This window comes from Salmo salar, chromosome ssa25 (genome assembly GCF_905237065.1).
Source record: "Salmo salar chromosome ssa25, Ssal_v3.1, whole genome shotgun sequence".
NCBI lineage: Eukaryota > Metazoa > Chordata > Actinopteri > Salmoniformes > Salmonidae > Salmo > Salmo salar.
This window is the reverse complement of record NC_059466.1, coordinates 26,151,902-26,174,595: the sequence shown is the minus strand read 5'-3', so window position 1 is coordinate 26,174,595 and position 22,694 is coordinate 26,151,902. Positions and strand designations below refer to the sequence as shown.

Below are 22,694 nucleotides of genomic sequence, written 5' to 3'. Positions count from 1 at the left end.
ATTGTCCCTCCATCAGGTCCTAACAGCCTGGTACTCAGGGCTGTATTGTCTCTCCATCAGGTCCTAACAGCCTGGTACTCAGGGCTGTATTGTCTCTCCATCAGGTCCTAACAGCCTGGTACTCAGGGCTGTATTGTCCCTCCATTAGGTCCTAACAGCCTGGTACTCAGGGCTGTATTGTCCCTCCATCAGGTCCTAACAATCTGGTATTCAGGGCTGTATTGTCCCTCCATCAGGTCCTAACAGCCTGGTACTCAGGGCTGTATTGTCCCTCCATCAGTCCTAACAGCCTGGTCCTCAGGGCTGTATTGTCCCTCCATCAGGTCCTAACAGCCTGGTATTCAGGGCTGTATTGTCCCTCCATCAGGTCCTAACAGCCTGGTACTCAGGGCTGTATTGTCTCTCCATCAGGTCCTAACAGCCTGGTCCTCAGGGCTGTATTGTCCCTCCATCAGGTCCAAATAGCCTGGTCCTCAGGGCTGTATTGTCCCTCCATCAGGTCCTAACAGCCTGGTACTCAGGGCTGTATTGTCCCTCCATCAGGTCCTAACAGCCTGGTATTCAGGGCTCTATTGTCCCTCCATCAGGTCCTAACAGCCTGGTACTCAGGGCTGTATGGTCTCTCCATCAGGTCCTAACAGCCTGGTCCTCAGGGCTCTATTGTCCCTCCATCAGGTCCTAACAGCCTGGTACTCAGGGCTGTATTGTCCCTCCATCAGGTCCTAACAGCCTGGTACTCAGGGCTGTATTGTCTCTCCATCAGGTCCTAACAGCCTGGTCCTCAGGGCTGTATTGTCCCTCCATCAGGTCCAAATAGCCTGGTCCTCAGGGCTGTATTGTCCCTCCATCAGGTCCTAACAGCCTGGTACTCAGGGCTGTATTGTCCCTCCATCAGGTCCTAACAGCCTGGTATTCAGGGCTCTATTGTCCCTCCATCAGGTCCTAACAGCCTGGTACTCAGGGCTGTATTGTCCCTCCATCAGGTCCTAACAGCCTGGTACTCAGGGCTGTATTGTCCCTCCATCAGGTCCTAACAGCCTGGTACTCAGGGCTGTATTGTCCCTCCATCAGGTCCAAACAGCCTGGTACTCAGGGCTGTATTGTCCCTCCATCAGGTCCTAACAGCCTGGTCCTCAGGGCTGTATTGTCCCTCCATCAGGTCCAAATAGCCTGGTATTCAGGGCTGTATTGTCCCTCCATCAGGTCCTAACAGCCTGGTACTCAGGGCTGTATTGTCCCTCCATCAGGTCCTAACAGCCTGGTATTCAGGGCTCTATTGTCCCTCCATCAGGTCCTAACAGCCTGGTACTCAGGGCTGTATTGTCTCTCCATCAGGTCCTAACAGCCTGGTCCTCAGGGCTCTATTGTCCCTCCATCAGGTCCTAACAGCCTGGTACTCAGGGCTGTATTGTCCCTCCATCAGGTCCTAACAGCCTGGTACTCAGGGCTCTATTGTCCCTCTAACCACTCTGATGTCAATGCAAATGAAATCAAAAATCACATCCAACACTAATCATCAAAACAGTATGTGCTTTTAAAACTCACCTCACTGTGATGATCAGTTTGAAGAAAGAAGTTCAACAACAGGTTGAAACTGAGTGGAAAACATGGTTGATGTGGATGTTGTTTTAAAGCCTTAACACAATGAAATGGACAGAGCTTTCTAAGGTGATGATTCATTTAAAGCTGCATTATGCAGAAACCTCTCTGCTGGTTCCTGGTCACTAACATTCTAATAGTTTGCCTAATTTCAGTATATGTGACAAAACAAGCACGTATCGTGAAGAGAATCATTGTAACATATAAACCAGTGTTTCCCAACCCTGGTCCTCGAGTACCCCCAACAGTACACATTTTTATTGTAACGCTGGACAAACATACCTGATTCAACTTGTCAACTAATCATCAAGGTCTCAATGAGTTGGATGAGGTGTGTTTGTCCAGCGCTATAACTAAAATGTGTACTGTTGTGTACTGAGGACCAGGGTTGGGAAACACTGATTTGAACCGCTCTGAAATATCTTTTCCATAAGCAAAAATATTGTATTTTCAGATGTTTGAAGCTAGTGTACAAAACTGAAAGTAAAAGACGCAAAAAGGAAACTGGAGAACGGGAACCATAGAAATAGAGCACTTAGAACAGATCTACTGCTTCTTAGACTTGCTTTCAATTAAGAACGACAGATCTGTAACTCAACTTTCTAAGTGAATTTGGTGGGGTATCCCAAAAAGTTACATATTGCAGCTTTAAGAAGTTGCATGTACAACACCAATACACATATTATTGTCCATTTACAGATGTGAAAAAAAGAATACAATACAGTGTATTCTGTTACCCTGTCCTTCTCAAGCCCTTTAAATCACCTTCCCTGGTCTGTGTTTTCCTGTAACTCTATGTATTGTGCTGTGGAGGTTACATCCTACATACCCTCACTGTCAAAACAGCTCTCTCTCTGTTGTATGTGGAATGTAGACTGTAGAGTTTTTAAGACCGGACAGGGGTGTCAAATCAACAATGCAGCTGTACTCCACACAGCTGTACTGTGATGAGGTTATTACTGGGAACTGGCTAGGGGTTGGTGTATTGGCTCTTATAAACTGGGTGGTTCGAGCCCTGAATGCTGATTGGCTGACAGCCGTGGTATATCAGACCGTATACTACGGGTATGACAAAACATTTATTTTTACTGCCCAAATTACGTTGGTAACCAGTTAATAATAGCAATAAGGCACCTCAGGGGTTTGTGGTATATGGCCAATATACCATGACTAAGGGCTGTATCCAGGCACTCTGCATTGCGCAATAAAACAGCCCTTAGCCATGGTATATTGGCCATATACCACACCCCCATGTGCCGTATTGCTTAATTGTACAGGCGTGGGCAAACTGTTTGGCTCAAGGGCCACATCGGGATTTCGATTATTATTTTTACAAAATTCATTGTGGGCCGTATCTGCTCTAGTATGTAGTGAGGTAGATGGAGAGATTCAGAGAGTAATGCTCATTGTTCAATTCATAATATTCTACAATATTCTTCTTCTTCTTCTAGTCTTCTCTTCAAACCTAATACAGTCAGTCAGCAGGTTTGGTCTGGATCTCCTCTCCACAGATAGCCTTCTGTCCCACCACCTCCAGAACGCTGCCCTGCTCAGAGAGGACTGGGTCCAGCGACCTCTACTACCGGTCAAGACAGAGTCCAGTGATGTCTACTACCACCACAGCTATATGGACAGGGGACACACTTGTCCATCAGGGTTCAGTGAGTAGCATCTAATAGACTATTACTAATGGTTTCAGAAAAGAGTATGACCCGTCTTAAAACCAACAGTGTCCCCTGAAACCTGGCAGGGATTTTTCTTTGTTCTTCCTCATTTAAAGTAATAGATTGACAGTGATTTCAGCTATGCTGCTATCTTGTGTAACGACTCCTACTGAGCTACCAGTGTAGATGCATTGGCTGTAATTCTCTTTTGGCATCTCACCAGGGGACTTTCACAGCAGTAAGCTCTGAGTCAGCCAGTCTAATCATTACTCTCCTGTTGCTTCTCGCTGCTTGCTCTGTTGGCTATTGACTGCAGGGGGGTTAACGATCCTAAAGATTCCTAATGATCCTCACTGGGCTGAAGGGAGCGGTTCTGAGGCAGTGCCCTGTGGCTGGAGAGAAGGGCTGGCTTGAGGGGCTGGGGCACTGGCACATGGCTAATGAGAATGTTGGGTTAGTCTTAGAGACCTAACTCACTCTGCTCCACTCGATTTCCTGTCAGCCTGAATCACCCCACATGGACAATGATTGATCTAAAAACAAACACCACAAGGAATATTCTACTGACATTTGCTATTATGTGGAAGATCACCCTTTCTCGTTCGCTTGAGGGGGCGATGTGTTGGGAGGGGGCGATGTGTTGGGAGGGGGCGATGTGATGTGTTGGGAGGGGGCGATGTGGTGGGAGGGGGCGATGTGGTGGGAGAGGAGAGGGAGGGGGCGATGTGTTGGGAGGGGGCGATGTGTTGGGAGGGGGCGATGTGTTGGGAGGGGGCGATGTGGTGGGAGGGGGCGATGTGGTGGGAGAGGAGAGGGAGGGGGCGATGTGGTGGGAGGGGCGATGTGGTGGGATAGGAGAGGGAGGGGGCGATGTGGTGGGAGGGGGCGATGTGGTGGGAGAGGAGAGGGAGGGGGCGATGTGGTGGGAGGGGGCGATGTGGTGGGAGGGGAGAGGGAGGGGCGATGTGGTGGGAGGGGCGATGTGGTGGGAGGGGAGAGGGAGGGGGCGATGTGGTGGGAGGGGCGATGTGGTGGGAGGGGAGAGGAAGGGGGCGATGTGGTGGGAGGGGGCGATGTGCTGGGAGGGGAGAGGGAGGGGGCGATGTGGTGGGAGAGGAGAGGGAGGGGGCGATGTGGTGGGAGGGGGAGATGTGGTGGGAGAGGAGAGGGAGGGGGCGATGTGGTGGGAGAGGGAGGGGGCGATGTGGTGGGAGGGGGAGATGTGGTGGGAGAGGAGAGGAGAGGGAGGGGGCGATGTGGTGGGAGGGGGAGATGTGGTGGGAGAGGAGAGGAGAGGGAGGGGGCGATGTGGTGGGAGAGGGAGGGGGCGATGTGGTGGGAGGGGGAGATGTGGTGGGAGAGGAGAGGGAGGGGGCGATGTGGTGGGAGAGGGCGATGTGGTGGGAAAGGAGAGGGAGGGGGCGATGTGGTGGGAGAGGGTGGGGGCGATGTGGTGGGAGGGGGCGACGTGGTGGGAGAAGGAGGGTGCGAGGGGGCGACGTGGTGGGAGAGGAGAGGGAGGGGGCGATGTGGTGGGAGGGGCGACGTAGTGGGAGAGGGAGGGGGCGACGTGGTGGGAGGGGGCAACGTGGTGGGAGAGGGAGGGTGCGAGGGGGCGACGTGGTGCGAGGGGGCGACGTGGTGCGAGGGGGCGACGTGGTGCGAGGGGGCGACGTGGTGCGAGGGGGGCGACGTGGTGGGAGAGGAGTGGGAGGGGCGATGTGGTGGGAGGGGGCGATGTGGTGGGAGAGGGGAGGGAGGGGGCGATGTGGTGGGAGATGAGGGGGAGGGAGGGGGCGATGTGGTGGGAGGGGCGATGTGGTGAGAGGGGAGGGAGGGGGCGATGTGGTGAGAGGGGAGGGAGGGGGCGATGTGGTGGGAGGGAGGGGCGATGTGGTGGGAGAGGAGAGGGAGGGGGCGATGTGGGGGGGAGGGAGGGGGCGATGTGGTGGGAGGGGGCGATGTGGTGGGAGGAGGCGATGTGGTGGGAGGGAGGGGGCGATGTGGTGGGAGGGGCGATGTGGTGGGAGAGGAGAGGGAGGGGGCGATGTGGTGGGAGGGGCGATGTGGTGGGAGAGGAGAGGGAGGGGGCGATGTGGTGGGAGGGGGTGGTGGGAGAGGAGAGGGAGGGGGCGATGTGGTGGGAGGGGGTGGTGGGAGGGGAGGCTGAGGGGGAGATGTGGTGGGAGGGGGTGGTGGGAGGGGGAGGCTGAGGGGGAGATGTGGTGGGAGAGGGCGATGTGGTGGGAAGGGGAGGCTGAGGGGGAGATGTGGTGGGAGGGGGAGGCTGAGGGGGAGGCTGAGGGGGAGATGTGGTGGGAGGGGGCGATGTGGTGGGAGGGGGAGGCTGAGGGGGAGATGTTGTGAGGGGGAGAGCGGGGGAGAGCGAGAGATGGGAGATGTGAGAGGGAGGGACAGGGGGAGATGTTGTGAAGGGGAGATGTCAGAGAGGGGGGGAGATGATGAGAGCTGCAGTTATTGTCCTGCTGATCTGGCCCTGACAGGCAGGCAGCACAACGGTGGCAGTTTGAGGCATTATTTAGGATTCAGTACCACTTGTCCTGTTCAGTCCTGCAACCTTACAGCTCACACTGTAGATGACCATATCATCTATGTAATTATCAGCCGCCCAACCCCGAACAACATATCTGTTATCCTAACAATGAAACAGGCCCAAGACAAAGACCTTGATTGTTTGCAGAACTGAAGCGGGAAAGCGTTGAGAAGGAATATGTCTAACCTAATGGGATTAATAGTTAAACATTAGACTGATATGTTATTAAAGGCTACTCTCTAACCAAGCCTTGTAATCCTATGGGGGTTTGGAGGGTGGTTTCAGACAAGGGGAATTCCAGTCTGTTGCGTTAACATGGCTGATGTGTCATTCCAGATTGCAGCCACAAGCAGCATGGGAGGAGCCGGAGGGGAGTGGCCAGGGGTGTGTCACCTGTCAGATGGGCGGGCTCTGCTCAGACCCCACACTGGAAGGCTTCTTGTGGAGGGAGGAAGAGGAGACACACCCACAAGACCAAAGAAGGTATACTACATGACAAAAGTATGTGGACACCTGCTCGTTGAACATCTCATTCCAAATTCATGGGCAGTAATATTGAATTAGTCCCCTTTGCTTTTATAACAACCTACACTCTTCTGGGAAGGCTTTCCACTAGATGTTGTAACATTGCTGCAGGGACTTGCTTCCATTCAGCCACAAGTACATTAGTGAGGTCGGCCCTGATGTTGGGCGATTAGGCCTGGCTTGCAGTCGGCATTCTAACTCATCCCAAAGGTGTTCGATGGGGTTGAGGTCAGGGCTCTGTGCAGGCCAGTCAAATTCTGCCACGGAACACACCATTTCTGTATGGACCTCGCTTTGTGCACGGGGGCATTGTCATGCTGAAACAGGAAAGGGCCTTCCCTAAACTGTTGCCACAAAGTTGGAAGCACAGAATCGTCTAGATTGTCATTGTAGCGTTAAGACTGCCCTTCACTGGAACTAAGAGGCGTAGCCCGAACAATGGAAAACAGCCTCAGACCATTGTCCCTCCTCCACCAATGCATTGGGACAGGTAGCGTTCTCCTGGTATCCGCCAAACCCAGATTTGTCCATCTGACTGCCAGATTGTGAAGCGTGATTCATCACTCCAGAGAACGCATATCCAGAGTCCAATGGCGGCGAGTTTACACCACTCCAGCCGATGCTTGGCATTGCACATGGGGATCTTAGGCTTGTGTGTGGCTACTCAGCCATGGAAACCCATTTCATGAATCTCCCAACGAAAAGTTATTGTGCTGATGTTGCTTCAGAGGCAGTTCTGTGACCTTGTGTGGCCTACCACTTCTTTGCTGAGCCATTGTTGCTCCAAGACGTTTTCACTTCACAATAACAGCACTTTCAGTTGACCGGGGCAGCTCTAGCAGGGCAGACGTTTGACAAACTGACTTGTTGGAAAGGTGGCATCCTGTGATGGTGCCACGTTGAAAGTCACTGAGCTCTTCTGTAAGACCAATTTACTGCCAATGTTTGTCTATGGAGACTGCATGGCTGGGTCCCCATTTTTATACACCTGTCAGCAACGGGTGTGGCTGAAATAGCCGAATCCACTTAATTGAAGGGGTGATCCCTGGGATGGGTTTTTCCTTGATTAATCAGGAATTTCTGCTTTTCTGGCATTTATCCTCCATTAATTTCTAATAGAAACGGACCTATCCCCTAGCTAAGTCATGATTTCCCTGATTTTCTATGTTGTTCTGATCATATCCAACTGGTTATTACATGTTAGGCTCCCTACTGGCGTAGCGGTCTAAGGCACTGCATCTCAGTGCAAGAGGCTTCACTACAGTCCCTGGTTCAAATCCAGGCTGTATCACATCCGGCCGTGATTGGGGGTCTCATAGTGCGGCGCACAATTGGTCCAGCGTTGTCCGGGGTAGGCCGTCATTGTAAATAAGGATTTGTTCTTAACTGACTTCCCTAGTTAAATAAAGGTAACATTAAAAAAAAAAGAAGCCTATGTAGCCTGCTAGTGTAGTTATGTATTCATTACACATATGCTATGTAGCCTGTTACAGAGTGACCCATGGTGTTCACAGTAATGTGTTGTTGGCCTATAGATGAGGAGGTCCTCTTGTCTCAGCTGTCAGACCCTGAGGACAGTCCAGATGAGAGCCTGGAGGATGCCGTTACACCCCAGACCTCACACACACACAAACAGGTACCACACACACACACACATTATAGCTCCAATACTGCCTGGCTACTTGTGTGCATTATAGCTCCATTACTGCCTTCCTACCTGGATTTATAGCTTGAAAAGTAAGCAACTTGTGAATTGACTTGTAATACATTGCATTCTGACATCTAGTTGAGACGTTTATAATGAACGGTGTGCTTGTTGATGTATTAGTGAGCTATGTGACGGTTTTGTCTATGCTATTTTGTTCTCAGGATCCAATCCGCAGACGTCAGGGAGAGAGTGTTTACACCATTGACAACATCATCATCCCCATGTCCCTGGCTGCCACTACCAAGGTGGAGAAACTTCACTACAAAGACATTATAACACCCAGGTATGACTTCTGGTGCTTGTTCTTTGGCTTGAGTTACTTCTTAACAAAAGCTACAGCCACCTGTTTTTGCTTAACACTATTTTGAGTTTGAATGATCAAACCTTCCTATTTTGGGCCCTCACCAGTTTGCATCCCTGAAAATGGTCTGTTCTTCGATGTCCTTTGATATGTGTGTTATTTGTTCACCTCACACGTTGCTCTGCTCCTCCCTCCTTCCCTACAGCTGGAGAGTGGTTGATATCCCACCCCTGGAAGAGAGAGAGAGACAGGACGAGGAAGAGGAGCTGCTGTGTGACGAGACCTTTTCACAGAGTCATCTGGGGTGTGAGAAGAGAGAGAAACTCCGCTGGACCTCCTGGGATAAGAGCAGATGCTACAGACGCACCACCAGGTGGGCACAGGGCACACCACATTTCAACTTGCTGCTCCTAATTGAACCTGCAGTAAAGCTTCTCATCTCAATAGATATCAATACACAGTGTCTGTTTTTTCCATAGAGAATGAGGTGTGGCATACTCTTGTTCCGATGCAGTAGTTTGTATTTAAAATCACCTGTCTCTGTAGATCTGGCAGTAGGAACGATGGACCAGGTGTTTCTGTATGGGACTCTGCTGTCAGGGATGACATCAGAGGTGACATGAGCACTCACGTGGACTGGAGCTGCAGTCTGGACACAGACGCAGGCAGAGCCTTAGAGGAGTGGGTGGTAAGAAAGGACATTCACTGTCTAGCCCTTACCAGCCTAAAGTCTGGATCCTGGTTGAGCTCTTTGTTACATTCTGAGTATGACGTCTTGGTACTAGCATTTATTAACCCTGCTGCAGGGTTTTCATTTTGAAAATGTGGCACTGGAAATTTCACCAGCAACATCAATTTACCAGACATTTGAGAAATTTACTGGACCGATATGCATTGGGTGCATAACCTGATTAGGGCGTTCACCCACAGCGCTCAGAATGACAGAAATCACATTTAGGTTATGGTAATTCATCTTAACAGAACATGCAAGTCGAGGATGCAATGAAGTGCATCCTTCTCTAATTCTGATGTGCACTTTGAAGATGTTAGAATAACTATCTACATTTACTTTTCCTCAGCCAACAATTTACGAACAACAAAATCACTAGCCTATGTCAATCTACTATCCCCCATAGTAGAAAAGTTTACCTATTCTATTGGTCAGCTTTTCAAGAAAGAAATAGCCTAGGCTACATGAAACAAGTAAAAAAGCAATGAGTCTGATGCAACAGATCAGAATGTTTAGCTTAAAATGTTGCTAAACTAATAGGCCTATTTCTTCACATTATAAGCGCAGCACTGCGCACAAGTTACCGGCTAACGGAACCCTGACCTGCTGGTAGGAACATTCCAATCAATAACCTATTAACTTTAATGCAGAGTTGCTAGTAGAAACTATGCTATTTTCTGCTATGCACAAGTATGTTAATTATCAAGCTGAATTAGAGCTTTTACTTCGAAGTATGACTCACTAAGACTGAACAACAGTTTCGGATTAGGTGAGATATGAATATTGATATTTCATGTAAGAGGTTAGGCCATTAGTGGTGACCATGAAACATTCCTGAGATAAAAAACCTATCAAATATCTGCTGTGTATATCTGCAATAGGAGGGTTTGTGGGTGGTGGACTGGTTGAGGAGTTCTTGAGCCGACACAGATGCACTGTGGGTGATTAGACATGGCTGATTGGAGTGGGTTCTGATTGGACTAAAGTCTTAACAGGACAGCACAGGCACTAGCAGTACAGTCAATTTTGCTGCTGACTAACTGACCCCCATTAACAATCAGTTAAATTAGTTCCAAACAGTAAAATGATGTAACTTAGTGAAAATACTATGCATGCGTATTCATGAGTTGCATGTTTTCTCACAATATTGTTTTGAACGTTTGTTTTGTACTGATGCCCAACTGAGCTTTCTTCTCAATGCATCGCCAATGAGCGCTGATGAAGATTTTTTCAGTGTGTAGTGGCTTCCTTTCCTCTTGACCATAGCCACTGCCCTAGCCTGAAAGTGGGGTTGTTTCGTACGCATACAGTCCACATTCAAGGTTTCCAAACGGCCAAAACATTCAATGAGATCCAGGGATATGGTGCAACAAAAAGGTTTATTCATATATCTAACAAATGATTCTCCAATCAAGTTACAGCATAGATTAATTGACATGGAAAATGCATAATATGAGCTGTTTGTATGTCTGTATGGTCAAAAGACTATACCGCTAACGCGTCTAGCTAGGACTCGTCCCCCGAAGGCCCAACTTCCTGCCTTTATCCTAACACACTTACCACAGTACAATGAATGGGCAAGAGGGGGGGGCAAAAACTAACAACAAATGAATACATCTCAATTAGGTAAATATAAATCATAAAGGTATGTACCTAATATTTCATCATATACATTCATATTTAATATACACTGCTGAAAAAAATAAAGGGAACACTAAAATAACACATCCTAGATCTGAATGAATGAAATAATCTTATTAAATACTTTTTTCTTTACATAGTTGAATGTGCACAAAAATAATCAATGGAAATCCAATTTATCAACCCATGGAGGTCTGGATTTGGAGTCACACTCAAAATTAAAGTGGAAAACCACACTACAGGCTGATCCAACTTTGATGTAATGTCCTTAAAACAAGTCAAAATGAGGCTCAGTAGTGTGTGTGGCCTCCCTACAACGCCTGGGCATGCTCCTGATGAGGTGGCGGATGGTCTCCTGAGGGATCTCCTCCCAGACCTAGACTAAAGCATCCGCCAACTCCTGGACAGTCTGTGGTACAACGTGGCGTTGGTGGATGGAGCGAGACATGATGTCCCAGATGTGCTCAATTGGATTCAGGTCTGGGGAACGGGCGGGCCAGTTCATAGCATCAATGCCTTCCTCTTGCAGGAACTGCTGACACACTCCAGCCACATGAAGTCTAGCATTGTCTTGCATTAGGAGGAACCCAGGGCCAACCGCACCAGCATATGGTCTCACAAGGGGTCTGAGGATCTCATCTCGGTATCTAATGGCAGTCAGGCTACCTCTGGCGAGCACATGGAGGGCTGTGCGGCCCCCCAAAGAAATGCCACCCCACACCATGACTGACCCACCGCCAAACCGGTCATGCTGGAGGATGTTGCAGGCAGCAGAACGTTCTCTACGGCGTCTCCAGACTCTGTCACGTCTGTCACATGTGCTCAGTGTGAACCTGCTTTCATCTGTGAAGAGCACAGGGCGCCAGTGGCGAATTTGCCAATCTTGGTGTTCTCTGGCAAATGCCAAACGTCCTGCACGGTGTTGGGCTGTAAGCACAACCACCACCTGTGGACGTCGGGCCCTCATACCACCCTCATGGAGTCTGTTTCTGACCATTTGAGCAGACACATGCACATTTGTGGCCTGCTGAAGGTCATTTTGCAGGGCTCTGGCAGTGCTCCTCCTGCTCCTCCTTGCACAAAGGCGGAGGTAGCGGTCCTGCTGCTGGGTTGTTGCCCTCCTACGGCCTCCTCCCCATCTCCTGATGTACTGGTCTGTCCTGGTAGCGCCTCCATGCTCTGGACACTACGCTGACAGACACAGCAAACCTTCTTGCCACAGCTCGCATTGATGTGCCATCCTGGATGAGCTGCACTACCTGAGCCACTTGTGTGGGTTGTAGACTCCGTCTCATGCTACCACTAGAGTGAAAGCACCGCCAGCATTCAAAAGTGACCGAAACATCAGCCAGGAAGCATAGGAACTGAGAAGTGGTCTGTGGTCACCACCTGCAGAACCACTCCTTTATTGGGGGTGTCTTGCTAATTGCCTATAATTTCCACCTGTTGTCTATTCCATTTGCACAACAGCATGTGAAATCTATTGTCAATCAGTGTTGCTTCCTAAGTGGACACTTCTGGGATTTCACAGAAGTGTGATTGACTTGGACTTACATTGGGTTGTTTAAGTGTTCCCTTTATTTTTTTGAGCAGTATATTTACACAAACGTACATGGAGCTCTGTATGTTCTGTCTTTTATACAAATATGTCCAAATCAGCTCTAACACAGTGGCTTGGAAATACAATGCAATTCAAAAGGAGGCAAATAATTACTATCAAAACCTTTTTGCCATCATTTTGATGTTGCCAGACTGACTTTAGATGCAGTATAATGTTAGCTAAGGTTGAGGGGAGGTCACCGGATTTTAGCTAGCTAACGTTTTTGACTGACTTCGCTAGCTAATGACAACATTGCCATCTGTCTAAAGTTCATTTGACTTCATGATAATGCTGGCAAAGTTATTTCCTACTAAAAATTAAACTACTTTAGCAATGTCATCGTATTTCCAGCCATTATAGTGTCATTTAGACTAAACAGTCGTTAGCCTCTGTCCAGGAATTATGTATAGATCCCAAACATGCTCAATGTCTGGTGAGTTTTCAGACCATGGAAGAACTGGGACATTTTCAGATTCCAGGATTTGTGTAAAGATCCTTGCGTTATCATTCTGAAACATGAGGTGATGGCGGTGGATGAATGGCACAACAATGGGCCTCAGGATCTCATTACGGTACCTCTGTGCATTCAAATTGCCATTGATATAATGTAATTGTGTTTGTTGTCTGTAGCTTATGCCTGCCCATACCATAACCCCACCGCCACCATTGGGAACTCTGTTCACAATGTTGACATCAGCAAACTGCTCGCCCAGACGATGCCATACACGCTGTCTGCCATCTATGCCTGGTACAGTTGAAACCGGGATTCATCCGTGAAGAGCACACTTCAAAGGTGAGCATTTTCCCACTGAAGTAGGTTACGATGCTGAACTGCAGTCAGGTCAAGACTCTGGTGAGGACGACGAGCATACAGATACGCTTCCCTGAGACGGTTTCTGATAGTTGGTGCAGAAATTCTTTGGTTGTGCAAACCCACAGTTTCATCAGCTGTCCAGGTGGCTGGTCTCAAATGATCCTCAGGTGAAGAAACCGGATGTGGAGGACCTGGGCTGGCACGGTTACTGCCGTTGAGAGGCCAGTTGGACGTACTGCCAAATTCTCTAAAATAACGTCAATTCTCTGGCAACTGCTCTGATGGCCATTCCTGCAGTCAGCATGCCATTTGCATGCTCCCTCAAAACTTGATATCTGTGGCATCGTGTTGTGACAAAACTATACATTTTAGAGTGGCCTTTTATTGTCCCTAGCACAAGGTGCACCTGTGTAATGATCATGCTGTTTAATCAGCTTTTTGATATGCTACACCTGTCAGGTGGATAGATTACCTTGGCAAAGGGGAAATATTCAGTAACAGGGTTGTAAACAAATTTGTGCACACATTTTGAGAGAAATACGCTTTTTGTGTGTTTGGATCATTTCTGGGATCATTTATTTCACCTCATGAAACATGGGACCAACACTTTACATGTTACATTTATATTTTTGTTCAGTATATGTCACAACAGGTCTAAATATGTCATGACAGTGTTATGACCATATGACAGGTTATGACAAGTTCAGATGTTATGACATGACATGGTTATGAATGTGTCATAATGTGTTATGACGCTAGGTGTCAAGTAAAGTTTTACCATATGACTAGGATTGTGCTTTAAGCTTGTGGACAGCTAAATCAAGTTGATATGGAAACCAGTAGAACAGGAGAGAAATGCTGATTTTAAAATAGTATCAATAGAAAGCTAGGATCCTCCTCTGTTCAATAGACTAGCCAACTCTGTTTTCACTGGAATTGTACTAAGAATTTTTGCGCAATGGCTGGGCTTATATTAGCCTACAGGTTTCACTTCAAGCATCAACCAACTTCGCTGCCTGACAGGTGATATTCCACTCAAACTAAGCTCAGTATGCAGTATGTGTGCGATAAACGAGATGCATGGCGGACTAACGAAAATACACACCAATTTAATTCCACTAAATTATGCTAATTGACCTTTTATAAACCGATAAGCATGATCGGTCAAAATAATTTTTGGCGGCTTATTGATCAACGGTTAACCATTAACATCCCTAACAGGCACATTTACATCTCTTTACTTTTACCATTCAAAACCCACACAGAAGATGCTGAATTTAACCAAATGACTTTGTTTCAGATCTTAGTATTGGCAGATAAATGATGTGAATATTGTTCCTACATGACTACTACAGAGAGAGAGACAGACTGTAATGTTTAACAGGTTCTATGGTGGCAGAACAGGGATATTTATTTTACCTCAGTGGTGCTTTACAGCTTCATGAAGTCAAGAGTCAGGTTATGATAGACTGGGAGTGGTGTCTGTCATCTTGGTGCTTGTCAGGAGGTACGGAGAGTGCCCACACATTCAGTGTACAGGCTGCACGCTCCCTGGGGTGGGTGTGGGTGTGAAAGTCACAGGGACCACCCTCACTTCACTGGAATCCTGTTAATGGCTGATTCTGTACTTGTCATACGACCTTCAGCTTGTGAATTATGGTTTTAAATAAAATCCTTTATCGTAGAAGAAAATAAAGTATACCATCTCAATGTCATTTTTGCTGAAGGTGATACATGTAATATCCTCATCTAATGTAACCCTCATTACCCTTCTTTGGACACTGTATTAACTAACCTCCAAACGAGCTTCAATGCCATACAACACTCCTTCCGTGGCTTCCAACTGCTCTTAAACGCTAGTAAAACCAAATGCATGCTTTTCAACCGTTCGCTGCCCGCACCCACCCACCCGCCCGACTAGCATCACTACTCTGGACGGTTCTGACTTTGAATATGTGGACAACTACAAATACTTTGGTGTCTGGCTAGACTATAAACTCTCCTTCCAGACTCATATTAAACATCTCCAATCCAAAATGAAATCTAGAATCGGCTTCCTATCTCGCAACAAAGCCTCCTTCACTCACGCCGCCAAACATACCCTCGTAAAACTGACTATCCGACCGATCCTCGACTTCGGCGATGTCATTTACAAAATAGCTTCCAATACTCAGTAAACTGGACGTTATCTATCACAGAACCATCCGTTTTGTCACCAAAGCCCCTTATACCACCCACCACTGCGACCTGTATGCTCTAGTCGGCTGGCCCTCGCTACATATATTCGTCGCCAGACCCACTGGCTCCAGGTCATCTATAAGTCTATGCTAGGTAAAGCTCCGCCTTATCTCAGCTCACTGGTCACGATAACAACACCCACCCGGAGCACGCGCTCCAGCAGGTATATCTCACTGGTCATCCTCAAAACCAACACCTCCTTTGGCCGCCTTTCCTTCCAGTTCTCTGTTGCCAATGACTGGAACGAATTGCAAAATCACTGAAGCTGGAGACTTATATTTCCCTCACTTTAAACATCAGCTATCTGAACAGCTAACTGATCGCTGCAGCTGTTCATAGCCCATCTGTAAATAGCCCACCCAATCTACCTACCTCATCCCCATATTGTTTTTATTTACTTTTCTGCTCTTTTGCACACCGGTATTTCTACTTGCGCATCACCATCTGCTCATCTATCACCCCAGTGTTAATTTGCTAAATTGTTGATTTGCACACACTGTGTATATAGACTTTTTTTCTATTGTGTTATTGACTGTACGCTTGTTTATTCCATGTGTAACTCTGTGTGTTGTTTGTGTCACACTGCTTTGCTTTATCTTGGCCAGGTCGCAGTTATAAATGAGAACTTGTTCTCAACTGGCTTACATGGTTAAATAAAGGTATAATAAAAAAATAAAACTCCCTCCTCCTACCTCCCTTGGTCTGCAGCCTCGACTCCCATGGGAGAGTCATGTGTTCCCGCTGTGTGAGGATGAGGCTCTAAGTTGTCATGAAGAGGAGCAGCAGGAGCCTCGCTGGGAGGAGAGAGAGAAGGCAGATTCCACCAGCAGCACAGATGACAGCAGCAGCTCTGTCCAGTCACCCCCATTCTCAGCCCTGTCTTCAGCCCTGTCCAGTACATTACCACCACCTGCTGGAGACGATGAGAACAACACACTTACTGCAGTCACCAGAAATGACTTGGCTTTACCATGGCACAGGTACATCACAGCCACTGACAGACAGTTCATAATGTTTCACTTTTTATTGTTAATATATGTAGATTTTAAGTATTTCATGTACAGTGCTTTATACACGTGTATAGGTTTAAAGAAAGAAAAAAAAACAGTATAGTTGTACTGTATTGCTCCCGATTGGCACAGCAGCCTAAGGTACTGCATCTCAGTGCTTGAGGCGTCACTACAGACCCTGGTTCGATTCCAGGCTGTATCACAACCGGCTGTGATTGGGAGTCCCAATTGGCACAGCGTCGTCCGGGTTTGGCCATCAATGTAAATAAGAATTTGTTCTTAACTGACTTGCCTAGTTAAATAAATTAAACATATATAGCTCGGCTGGATTTGTTATGAAACAATAGAAGTTTATGAGACCAACTACATGTAACTGCACCCTTCTCATCCATTGGTTAATGGTAAATTAATGGTTATATATGGCAAGACTGTTCCACGCTGTTTGAACTACCTGTGTTGTCTCTCCTCTCCAGATCCCTTCAGGAGTTTAGGAGACCCACAGGGACACAAGAGGAGGCCTGAACTCCCTGGAGTAGATGTCACACGCTGTGTACCTCATTTTAATGTATACTTGCTACATTTCCTAAACACAGTGATATTTTATTTGGGTTCAAATGTTTTAGAGCAGGGTTTTTTATTTATTTAAAACATTGTGATTTGTTTTATTCCTTTCAGTTCCTCTGCTGTATTTTAAGGTTTTGGATGGGATTGTGTTGGATATTCAACATGTACACATTTAAAAAAATTTAATTTACCCTGACCTGCATTCATATTGAAGATCTGTGTACTAGTGCACAATCGATCGTAACCTTGGCTGACAATGTACCATAGTATGTAAACAGTTGTTGCCTGTTATTTATTTTACGTTTCAAGACATGTCTGATAATGCAGTCTTAACATATACTTTTATATACACTACCATTCAAAAGTTTGTGGTCACTTAGAAATGTCCTTGTTTTTGAAAGAAAAGCTAATTTTTTGTCCATTTAAAATAACATCAAGTTGATCAGAAATACAGTGTAGACATTGTTAATGTTGTAAATGACTATTGTAGCTGGAAACAGCTGATTTTTAATAGAATATCTACATAGGCCCATTATGAGCAACTATCACTCCTTTGTTCCAATGGCACGTTGTGTTAGCTAATCCAAGGCTAATTGATCATTAGAAAATCCTTTTACGATTTATGTTAGCACAGCTGAAAAACTTTTGTTCTGATTAAAGAAGCAATAAAATTGGCCTTCTTTAGACTAATTGAGTATCTGGAGCATCAGCATTTGTGGGTTTGATTACAGGCTCAAAATGGCCAGAAACAAAGAACTTTCTTCTGAAACTTGTAAGTCTGTCTTTTCTTGGCTAGAAGGCCAGCATCCCGGAGTCGCCTCTTCACTGTTGACGTTGAGACTGGTGTTTTGCGGGTACTATTTAATGAAGCTGCCAGTTGAGGACTTGTGAGGCGTCTGTTTCTCAAACTAGACACTAATGTACTTGTCCTCTTGCTCAGTTGTGCACCGGGGTCTCCCACTCCTCTTTCTATTCTGGTTAGGGCCGGTTTGCGCTGTTCTGTTAAGGGAGTAGTACACAGCGTTGTATGAGATCTTCAGTTTCTTGGCAATTTTTCACATGGAATAGCCTTCATTTCTCAGAACAAGAATAGACTGACAAGTTTCAGAAGAAAGTTCTTTCTTTCTGGCCATTTTGAGCCTGTAATCGAACCCACAAATGCTGATGCTCCAGATTCTCAACTAGTCTAAAGAAGGCCAGTTTTATTGCTGCTTTAATCAGAACAATAGTTTTCAGCTGTGCTAACACTATTGCAAAAGGGTTTTCTAATGATCAATTAGCCTTTTAAAATGATAAACTTGGGGTCACTTAGAAATGTCCTTGTTTTTGAAAGAAAAGCACATTTTCTGTCCATTAAAAAACATCAAGTTGTTCAGAAATACAGTGTAGACAGTGATGGTTGCTGATAATGGGCCTCTGTATGCCTATGTAGATATTCCATAAAAAATCAGCCCTTTCCAGCTACAATAGTCATTTACAACATTAACAATGTCTACATTTTATTTCTGATCAATTTGGTGATATTTTAATGGACAAAACATGTGATGTCTTTCAAAAACAAGTACATTTCTAAGTGACCCCAAACTTTTGAACGGTGGTGTGTGTGAGCGAGCGTGAGTATTTAAAAAATAAAAAAAATAATCACGAGTTTATTTCTTGGTAAGCAGATTGGTCTGTATAAACATATGAAGAAGAAAAAACAGGAAGGTTTTTAGTTTGTGTACTGCTTGTCTGAGTTTGACAGTGGTGTCATCTCTGTGACGACTTTGAAATCATTCAGGCCACTGTTGTCTGACTATTGTTGTCACATTAAGGACAAAACAGACTGCCAACAAACGTTTAAAAGCAGCGGGGAGGTTGTCTTATCGCAACCGACCACAGAACATCGGATGCCAGTTTCTGTTCATGTCCCGATGATTCTACAGGTGAACTTCTGTGCTGGCAGAGGTTCGTTAAGGTGTCTTTCTGTGTTACTGTATTGAGCAGTCAAAACAGTTACTGTGTAATGACTGTTTTACCCGTGCTCAACAAAGTGTGGTGCTGTTGTCTTTTATAAGAATGTAGTGGGACACAAACTTGTTAAGTTAAAGGCCTTAAAAGTAATTTGTAAATATACCATTTTAACCTTCAGTAGCATCAGCAGGGGGTGTGTCCCAAATGTCAACCTATTCTCTAGAGCTCTACTTTTGACCAGGACCCAATGGCTCAGGTCAAAAGTAGTACACTATGTAGGAAATAGGGTGCCGTTTGGAAGGCTAATTGCAGGCAAGTAGCGCTCAATGTTATCAGTTCCAACCGAGGCAGGCTTGGAGAACAAGGGTGGAGGAGGGGGTTGTATCTAATGAGATTCATTTTCCTCTCCTTCATTATCTCCGACCTGTAAACTAGAGGAGCCATTGCCCTTATACCATCTGTGAAGTGTGCTTAAAGGGGCAGTGAAGTAAAAAATTTGATTGTTGCATTATAATATATATTTTGTACATAAGTTTGAAATAACACTGCGTTTGTGAAAATGATGAAAATGCCAATTTGTTTAAGAGCCGTTTCAAAAAATGCCTGGAATTTCGGCCTGTTCAGGTGAACAGTTGGCCCATATGATTTCAATGTGATCTGATTTATAATAGGCCAATGACTGTTCATCTGGGTAAGAGGATGGTCTATAGCCCACCCCATCAGCCAATCAGGGCTCTATATGTACAGTGGCTTGCAAAAGTATTCACCCCCTTGGCATTTTTCCTATTTTGTTACCTTACAACCTGGAATTGAAATAGATTTTTGGGGTGTTTGTAACATTTGATTTACACAACATGCCTACCACTTTGAAGATGCAAAATATTTTTTGTGAACCAAACAAGAAATAAGACAAAACAGAACTTGAGCATGCATAACTATTCACCCCCCTAAAGTCAATACTTTGTAGAGCCACCTTTTGCAGCAATTACAGCTGCAAGTCTCTTGGGGTATGTCTCTATAAGCTTGGCACATCTAGCCACTGGGATTTTTGCCCGTTGTTCAAAGCAAAACTGCTCCAGCTCCTTGAAGTTGGATGGGTTCCACTGGTGTACAGCAATCTTTAAGTCATACCACAGATTCTCAATTGGATTGAGGTCTGGGCTTTGACTAGGCCATTCCAAGACATTTAAATGTTTCTGCTTAAACCACTCGAGTGTTGCTTTAGCAGTATGCTTAGGGTCATTGCACTGCTGGAAGGTGCACCTCCATCCCAGTCTCAAGTCTGTGGAAACAAACAGTTTCCCCTCAAGAATTTCCCTGTATTTAGCGCCATCCATCATTCCTTCAATTCTGACCAGTTTCCCAGTCCCTGCTGATGAAAAACATCCCCACAGCATGATGCTGCCACCATGCTTCACTGTGGGGATGGTGTTCTCGGGGTGATGTGAGGTGTTGGGTTTGCGCCAGACATAGCGTTTTCCTTGAAGGCCAAAAAGCTCAATTTTTGTCTCATTTGACCAGAGTACCTTCTTCCATATGTTTGGTGAGTTTCCCACATGCCTTTTGGCAAACACCAAATGTGTTTGCTTATTTTTTCTTTAAGCAATGGCTTTTTTTCTGGCCACTCTTCTGTAAAGCCCAGCTCTGTGGAGTGTATTTCTTAAAGTGATCCTATGGACAGATACTCCAATCTCCACTGTGGAGCTTTGCAGCTCATTCAGGGGTCTCTTTGTTGCTTCTGATTTAATGCCCTCCTAGCCTGGTCTGTGAGTTTTGGTGGGCAGCCCTTTCTTGGCAGGTTTGTTGTGGTGCCAAATTCTTTCCGTTTTTTAATAATGGATTTAATGGTGCTCTGTGGGATGTTCAAAGTTTCAGATATTTTTTATAACCCAACCCTGATCTGTACTTCTCCACAACTTTGTCCCTGACCTGTTTGGAGAGCTCCTTGGTCTTCATGGTGCCACTTGCTTGGTGGTACCCCTTGCTTAGTGGTGTTGCAGACTCTGGTGCCTTTCAGAACAGGTGTGTATATATACTGAGATCATGTGACACTTAGCGCACAGGTGGACTTTATTTAACTAATTATGTGACTTTGAAGATAATTGGTTGCACCAGATCTTATTTAGGGGCTTCATAGAAAAGGGGGTGAATACATATGCATGCGGCACTTTTCCGTTTTTTTATTCCTTATAATTATTTTAATTATTATTTTTTAATTTTTTTACTTCACAAATTATTTTGTGTATGTCCATTACATGAAATCCAAATAAAAATAAATTTAAATGACAGGTTGTAATGCAACAAAATAGGAAAAACGCAAAGGGGGATGAATACTTTTGCAAGGCACTGTAAATATTTTCACATAAGTTTCCTAATGCCCACACGATCACGCTGAGCTTTTTAAGGGCCAAAGGAGGCTCAGGGAAATAAATGTTAAAAAATATATTTTGGAGTTTTCATTAAATAAACACAGTGATTTCCTAGACAAACAGTGCTGAAAATAAAATGACAGACTGCATGGGGGCTTTAAACCTTCAACCTGAATACATCCATAGCTGCAGGAAGATGGGTGGGGGTGCTGTGACTTATTTTCGGGGGGGGGGAGCTAAGAAAAAAAATATTTACCTGTGCTACAGATGGCTGTATTGGTCCGCTAATCCATGACTAGTAAAGGCCCAGTGCAATACGTTTGTGGAATGTTTTTTCTCCAATATGTTTTTTAAAATAGTTTTCATTATTGTTCAGATTTTTCAGGGGGTGCTGCAGCACCCTTAGCATCCCTAGTTCCCTCGGCTATGCACCCATCACATAACAGCAAAAGGCAAGGCCAAGGAAAAGTCTGTTTTGAAGTTTATTATAATATGTAAAAAGGTTTAAAGTGTTTCCACAATAGGCCTACTGGGCATGACCAGGAAAAAACATCAATAACATGACCTAACCAGCCTGGTGGACTAGGCCTACATCCCAGGTGGCACCCTATTTGCAGTATAGGGGTCTGGCCAAAAGTAGCCCACTATATAGGAAATGGGGTGCCATTTGGGACAAAGTCCAGGTTACTAACTACTGTATGTAGTAGTAGGTGACCCTAACTACCCTTTCACTGTGTGGCTATGTTGCTGTTTATGAGGGTTGACCTGAAACAAGGTTAGGGTATTGATCTGTCATGATGAGAAAAGCCTGTCGGCTCCAATGCGTTTCAGTGAGTCATAACACACCATACTTGCATTCCAAATGGCATTCTATTCCCTATACAGCCATTGAGCGGTTATTGTCTATTGCTACTCTGTATTATGTCATGTTTTGTGTGGACACCAGGAAAAGTAGCTGCTGCTTCAGCAACCGTGAATGGGGATCCTAATAAAATACTAAATACTAGTCCGATGGCCATTAGGGGGAAGACATTATTTTCAGGGAACATTTGCGTATTGGTCCTGGTCAAGTAGTGCACTATAAAGGAAATAGGGTGCCAGCAGTCATCCTGCTCACTGTCCTTCACATAAGTCTGCCTGCCCTCAATGCATTGTATGCTGTGTGCAAAATGGTAGCCTACCTAAAGAACTGATAGGCTGGTGTTGAGTGCTATTTTTAATGTCAAAATAGCACTCCATTAATAATATCATCCTAACCAAGTGTCATAGTCATTTGCTTTTATTAGAAATGGAAATGTTATATTACGATTTTAATCCATGGTTCGCTGTAACACATTTTGCTACATCCTCTATAGTCTATGAGTTATACTAGGCAGACATGTGCAGTGTATATAATAGACCGGTATAGACTGTATTGAATTCGT

General features: G+C 45.7%; 1 protein-coding gene across 1 annotated transcript in view; it reads left to right on the top strand.

The window, feature by feature from the left end:
- The window catches only part of LOC123730558 (KAT8 regulatory NSL complex subunit 1-like protein), a 34,678-nt gene extending 17,199 nt beyond the window's left edge, over positions 1–17,479 (top strand). The window contains exons 8-15 of the mRNA XM_045707897.1: positions 3,111–3,260; positions 6,154–6,300; positions 7,878–7,978; positions 8,212–8,333; positions 8,557–8,724; positions 8,898–9,039; positions 16,083–16,354; positions 16,858–17,479. Coding sequence (XP_045563853.1) covers positions 3,111–3,260; positions 6,154–6,300; positions 7,878–7,978; positions 8,212–8,333; positions 8,557–8,724; positions 8,898–9,039; positions 16,083–16,354; positions 16,858–16,906 — 1,151 coding nt within the window. The 3' untranslated portion in view covers positions 16,907–17,479. The remainder of the gene's footprint in view (positions 1–3,110; positions 3,261–6,153; positions 6,301–7,877; positions 7,979–8,211; positions 8,334–8,556; positions 8,725–8,897; positions 9,040–16,082; positions 16,355–16,857) is intronic.
- Positions 17,480–22,694: the final 5,215 nt, after the last annotated feature.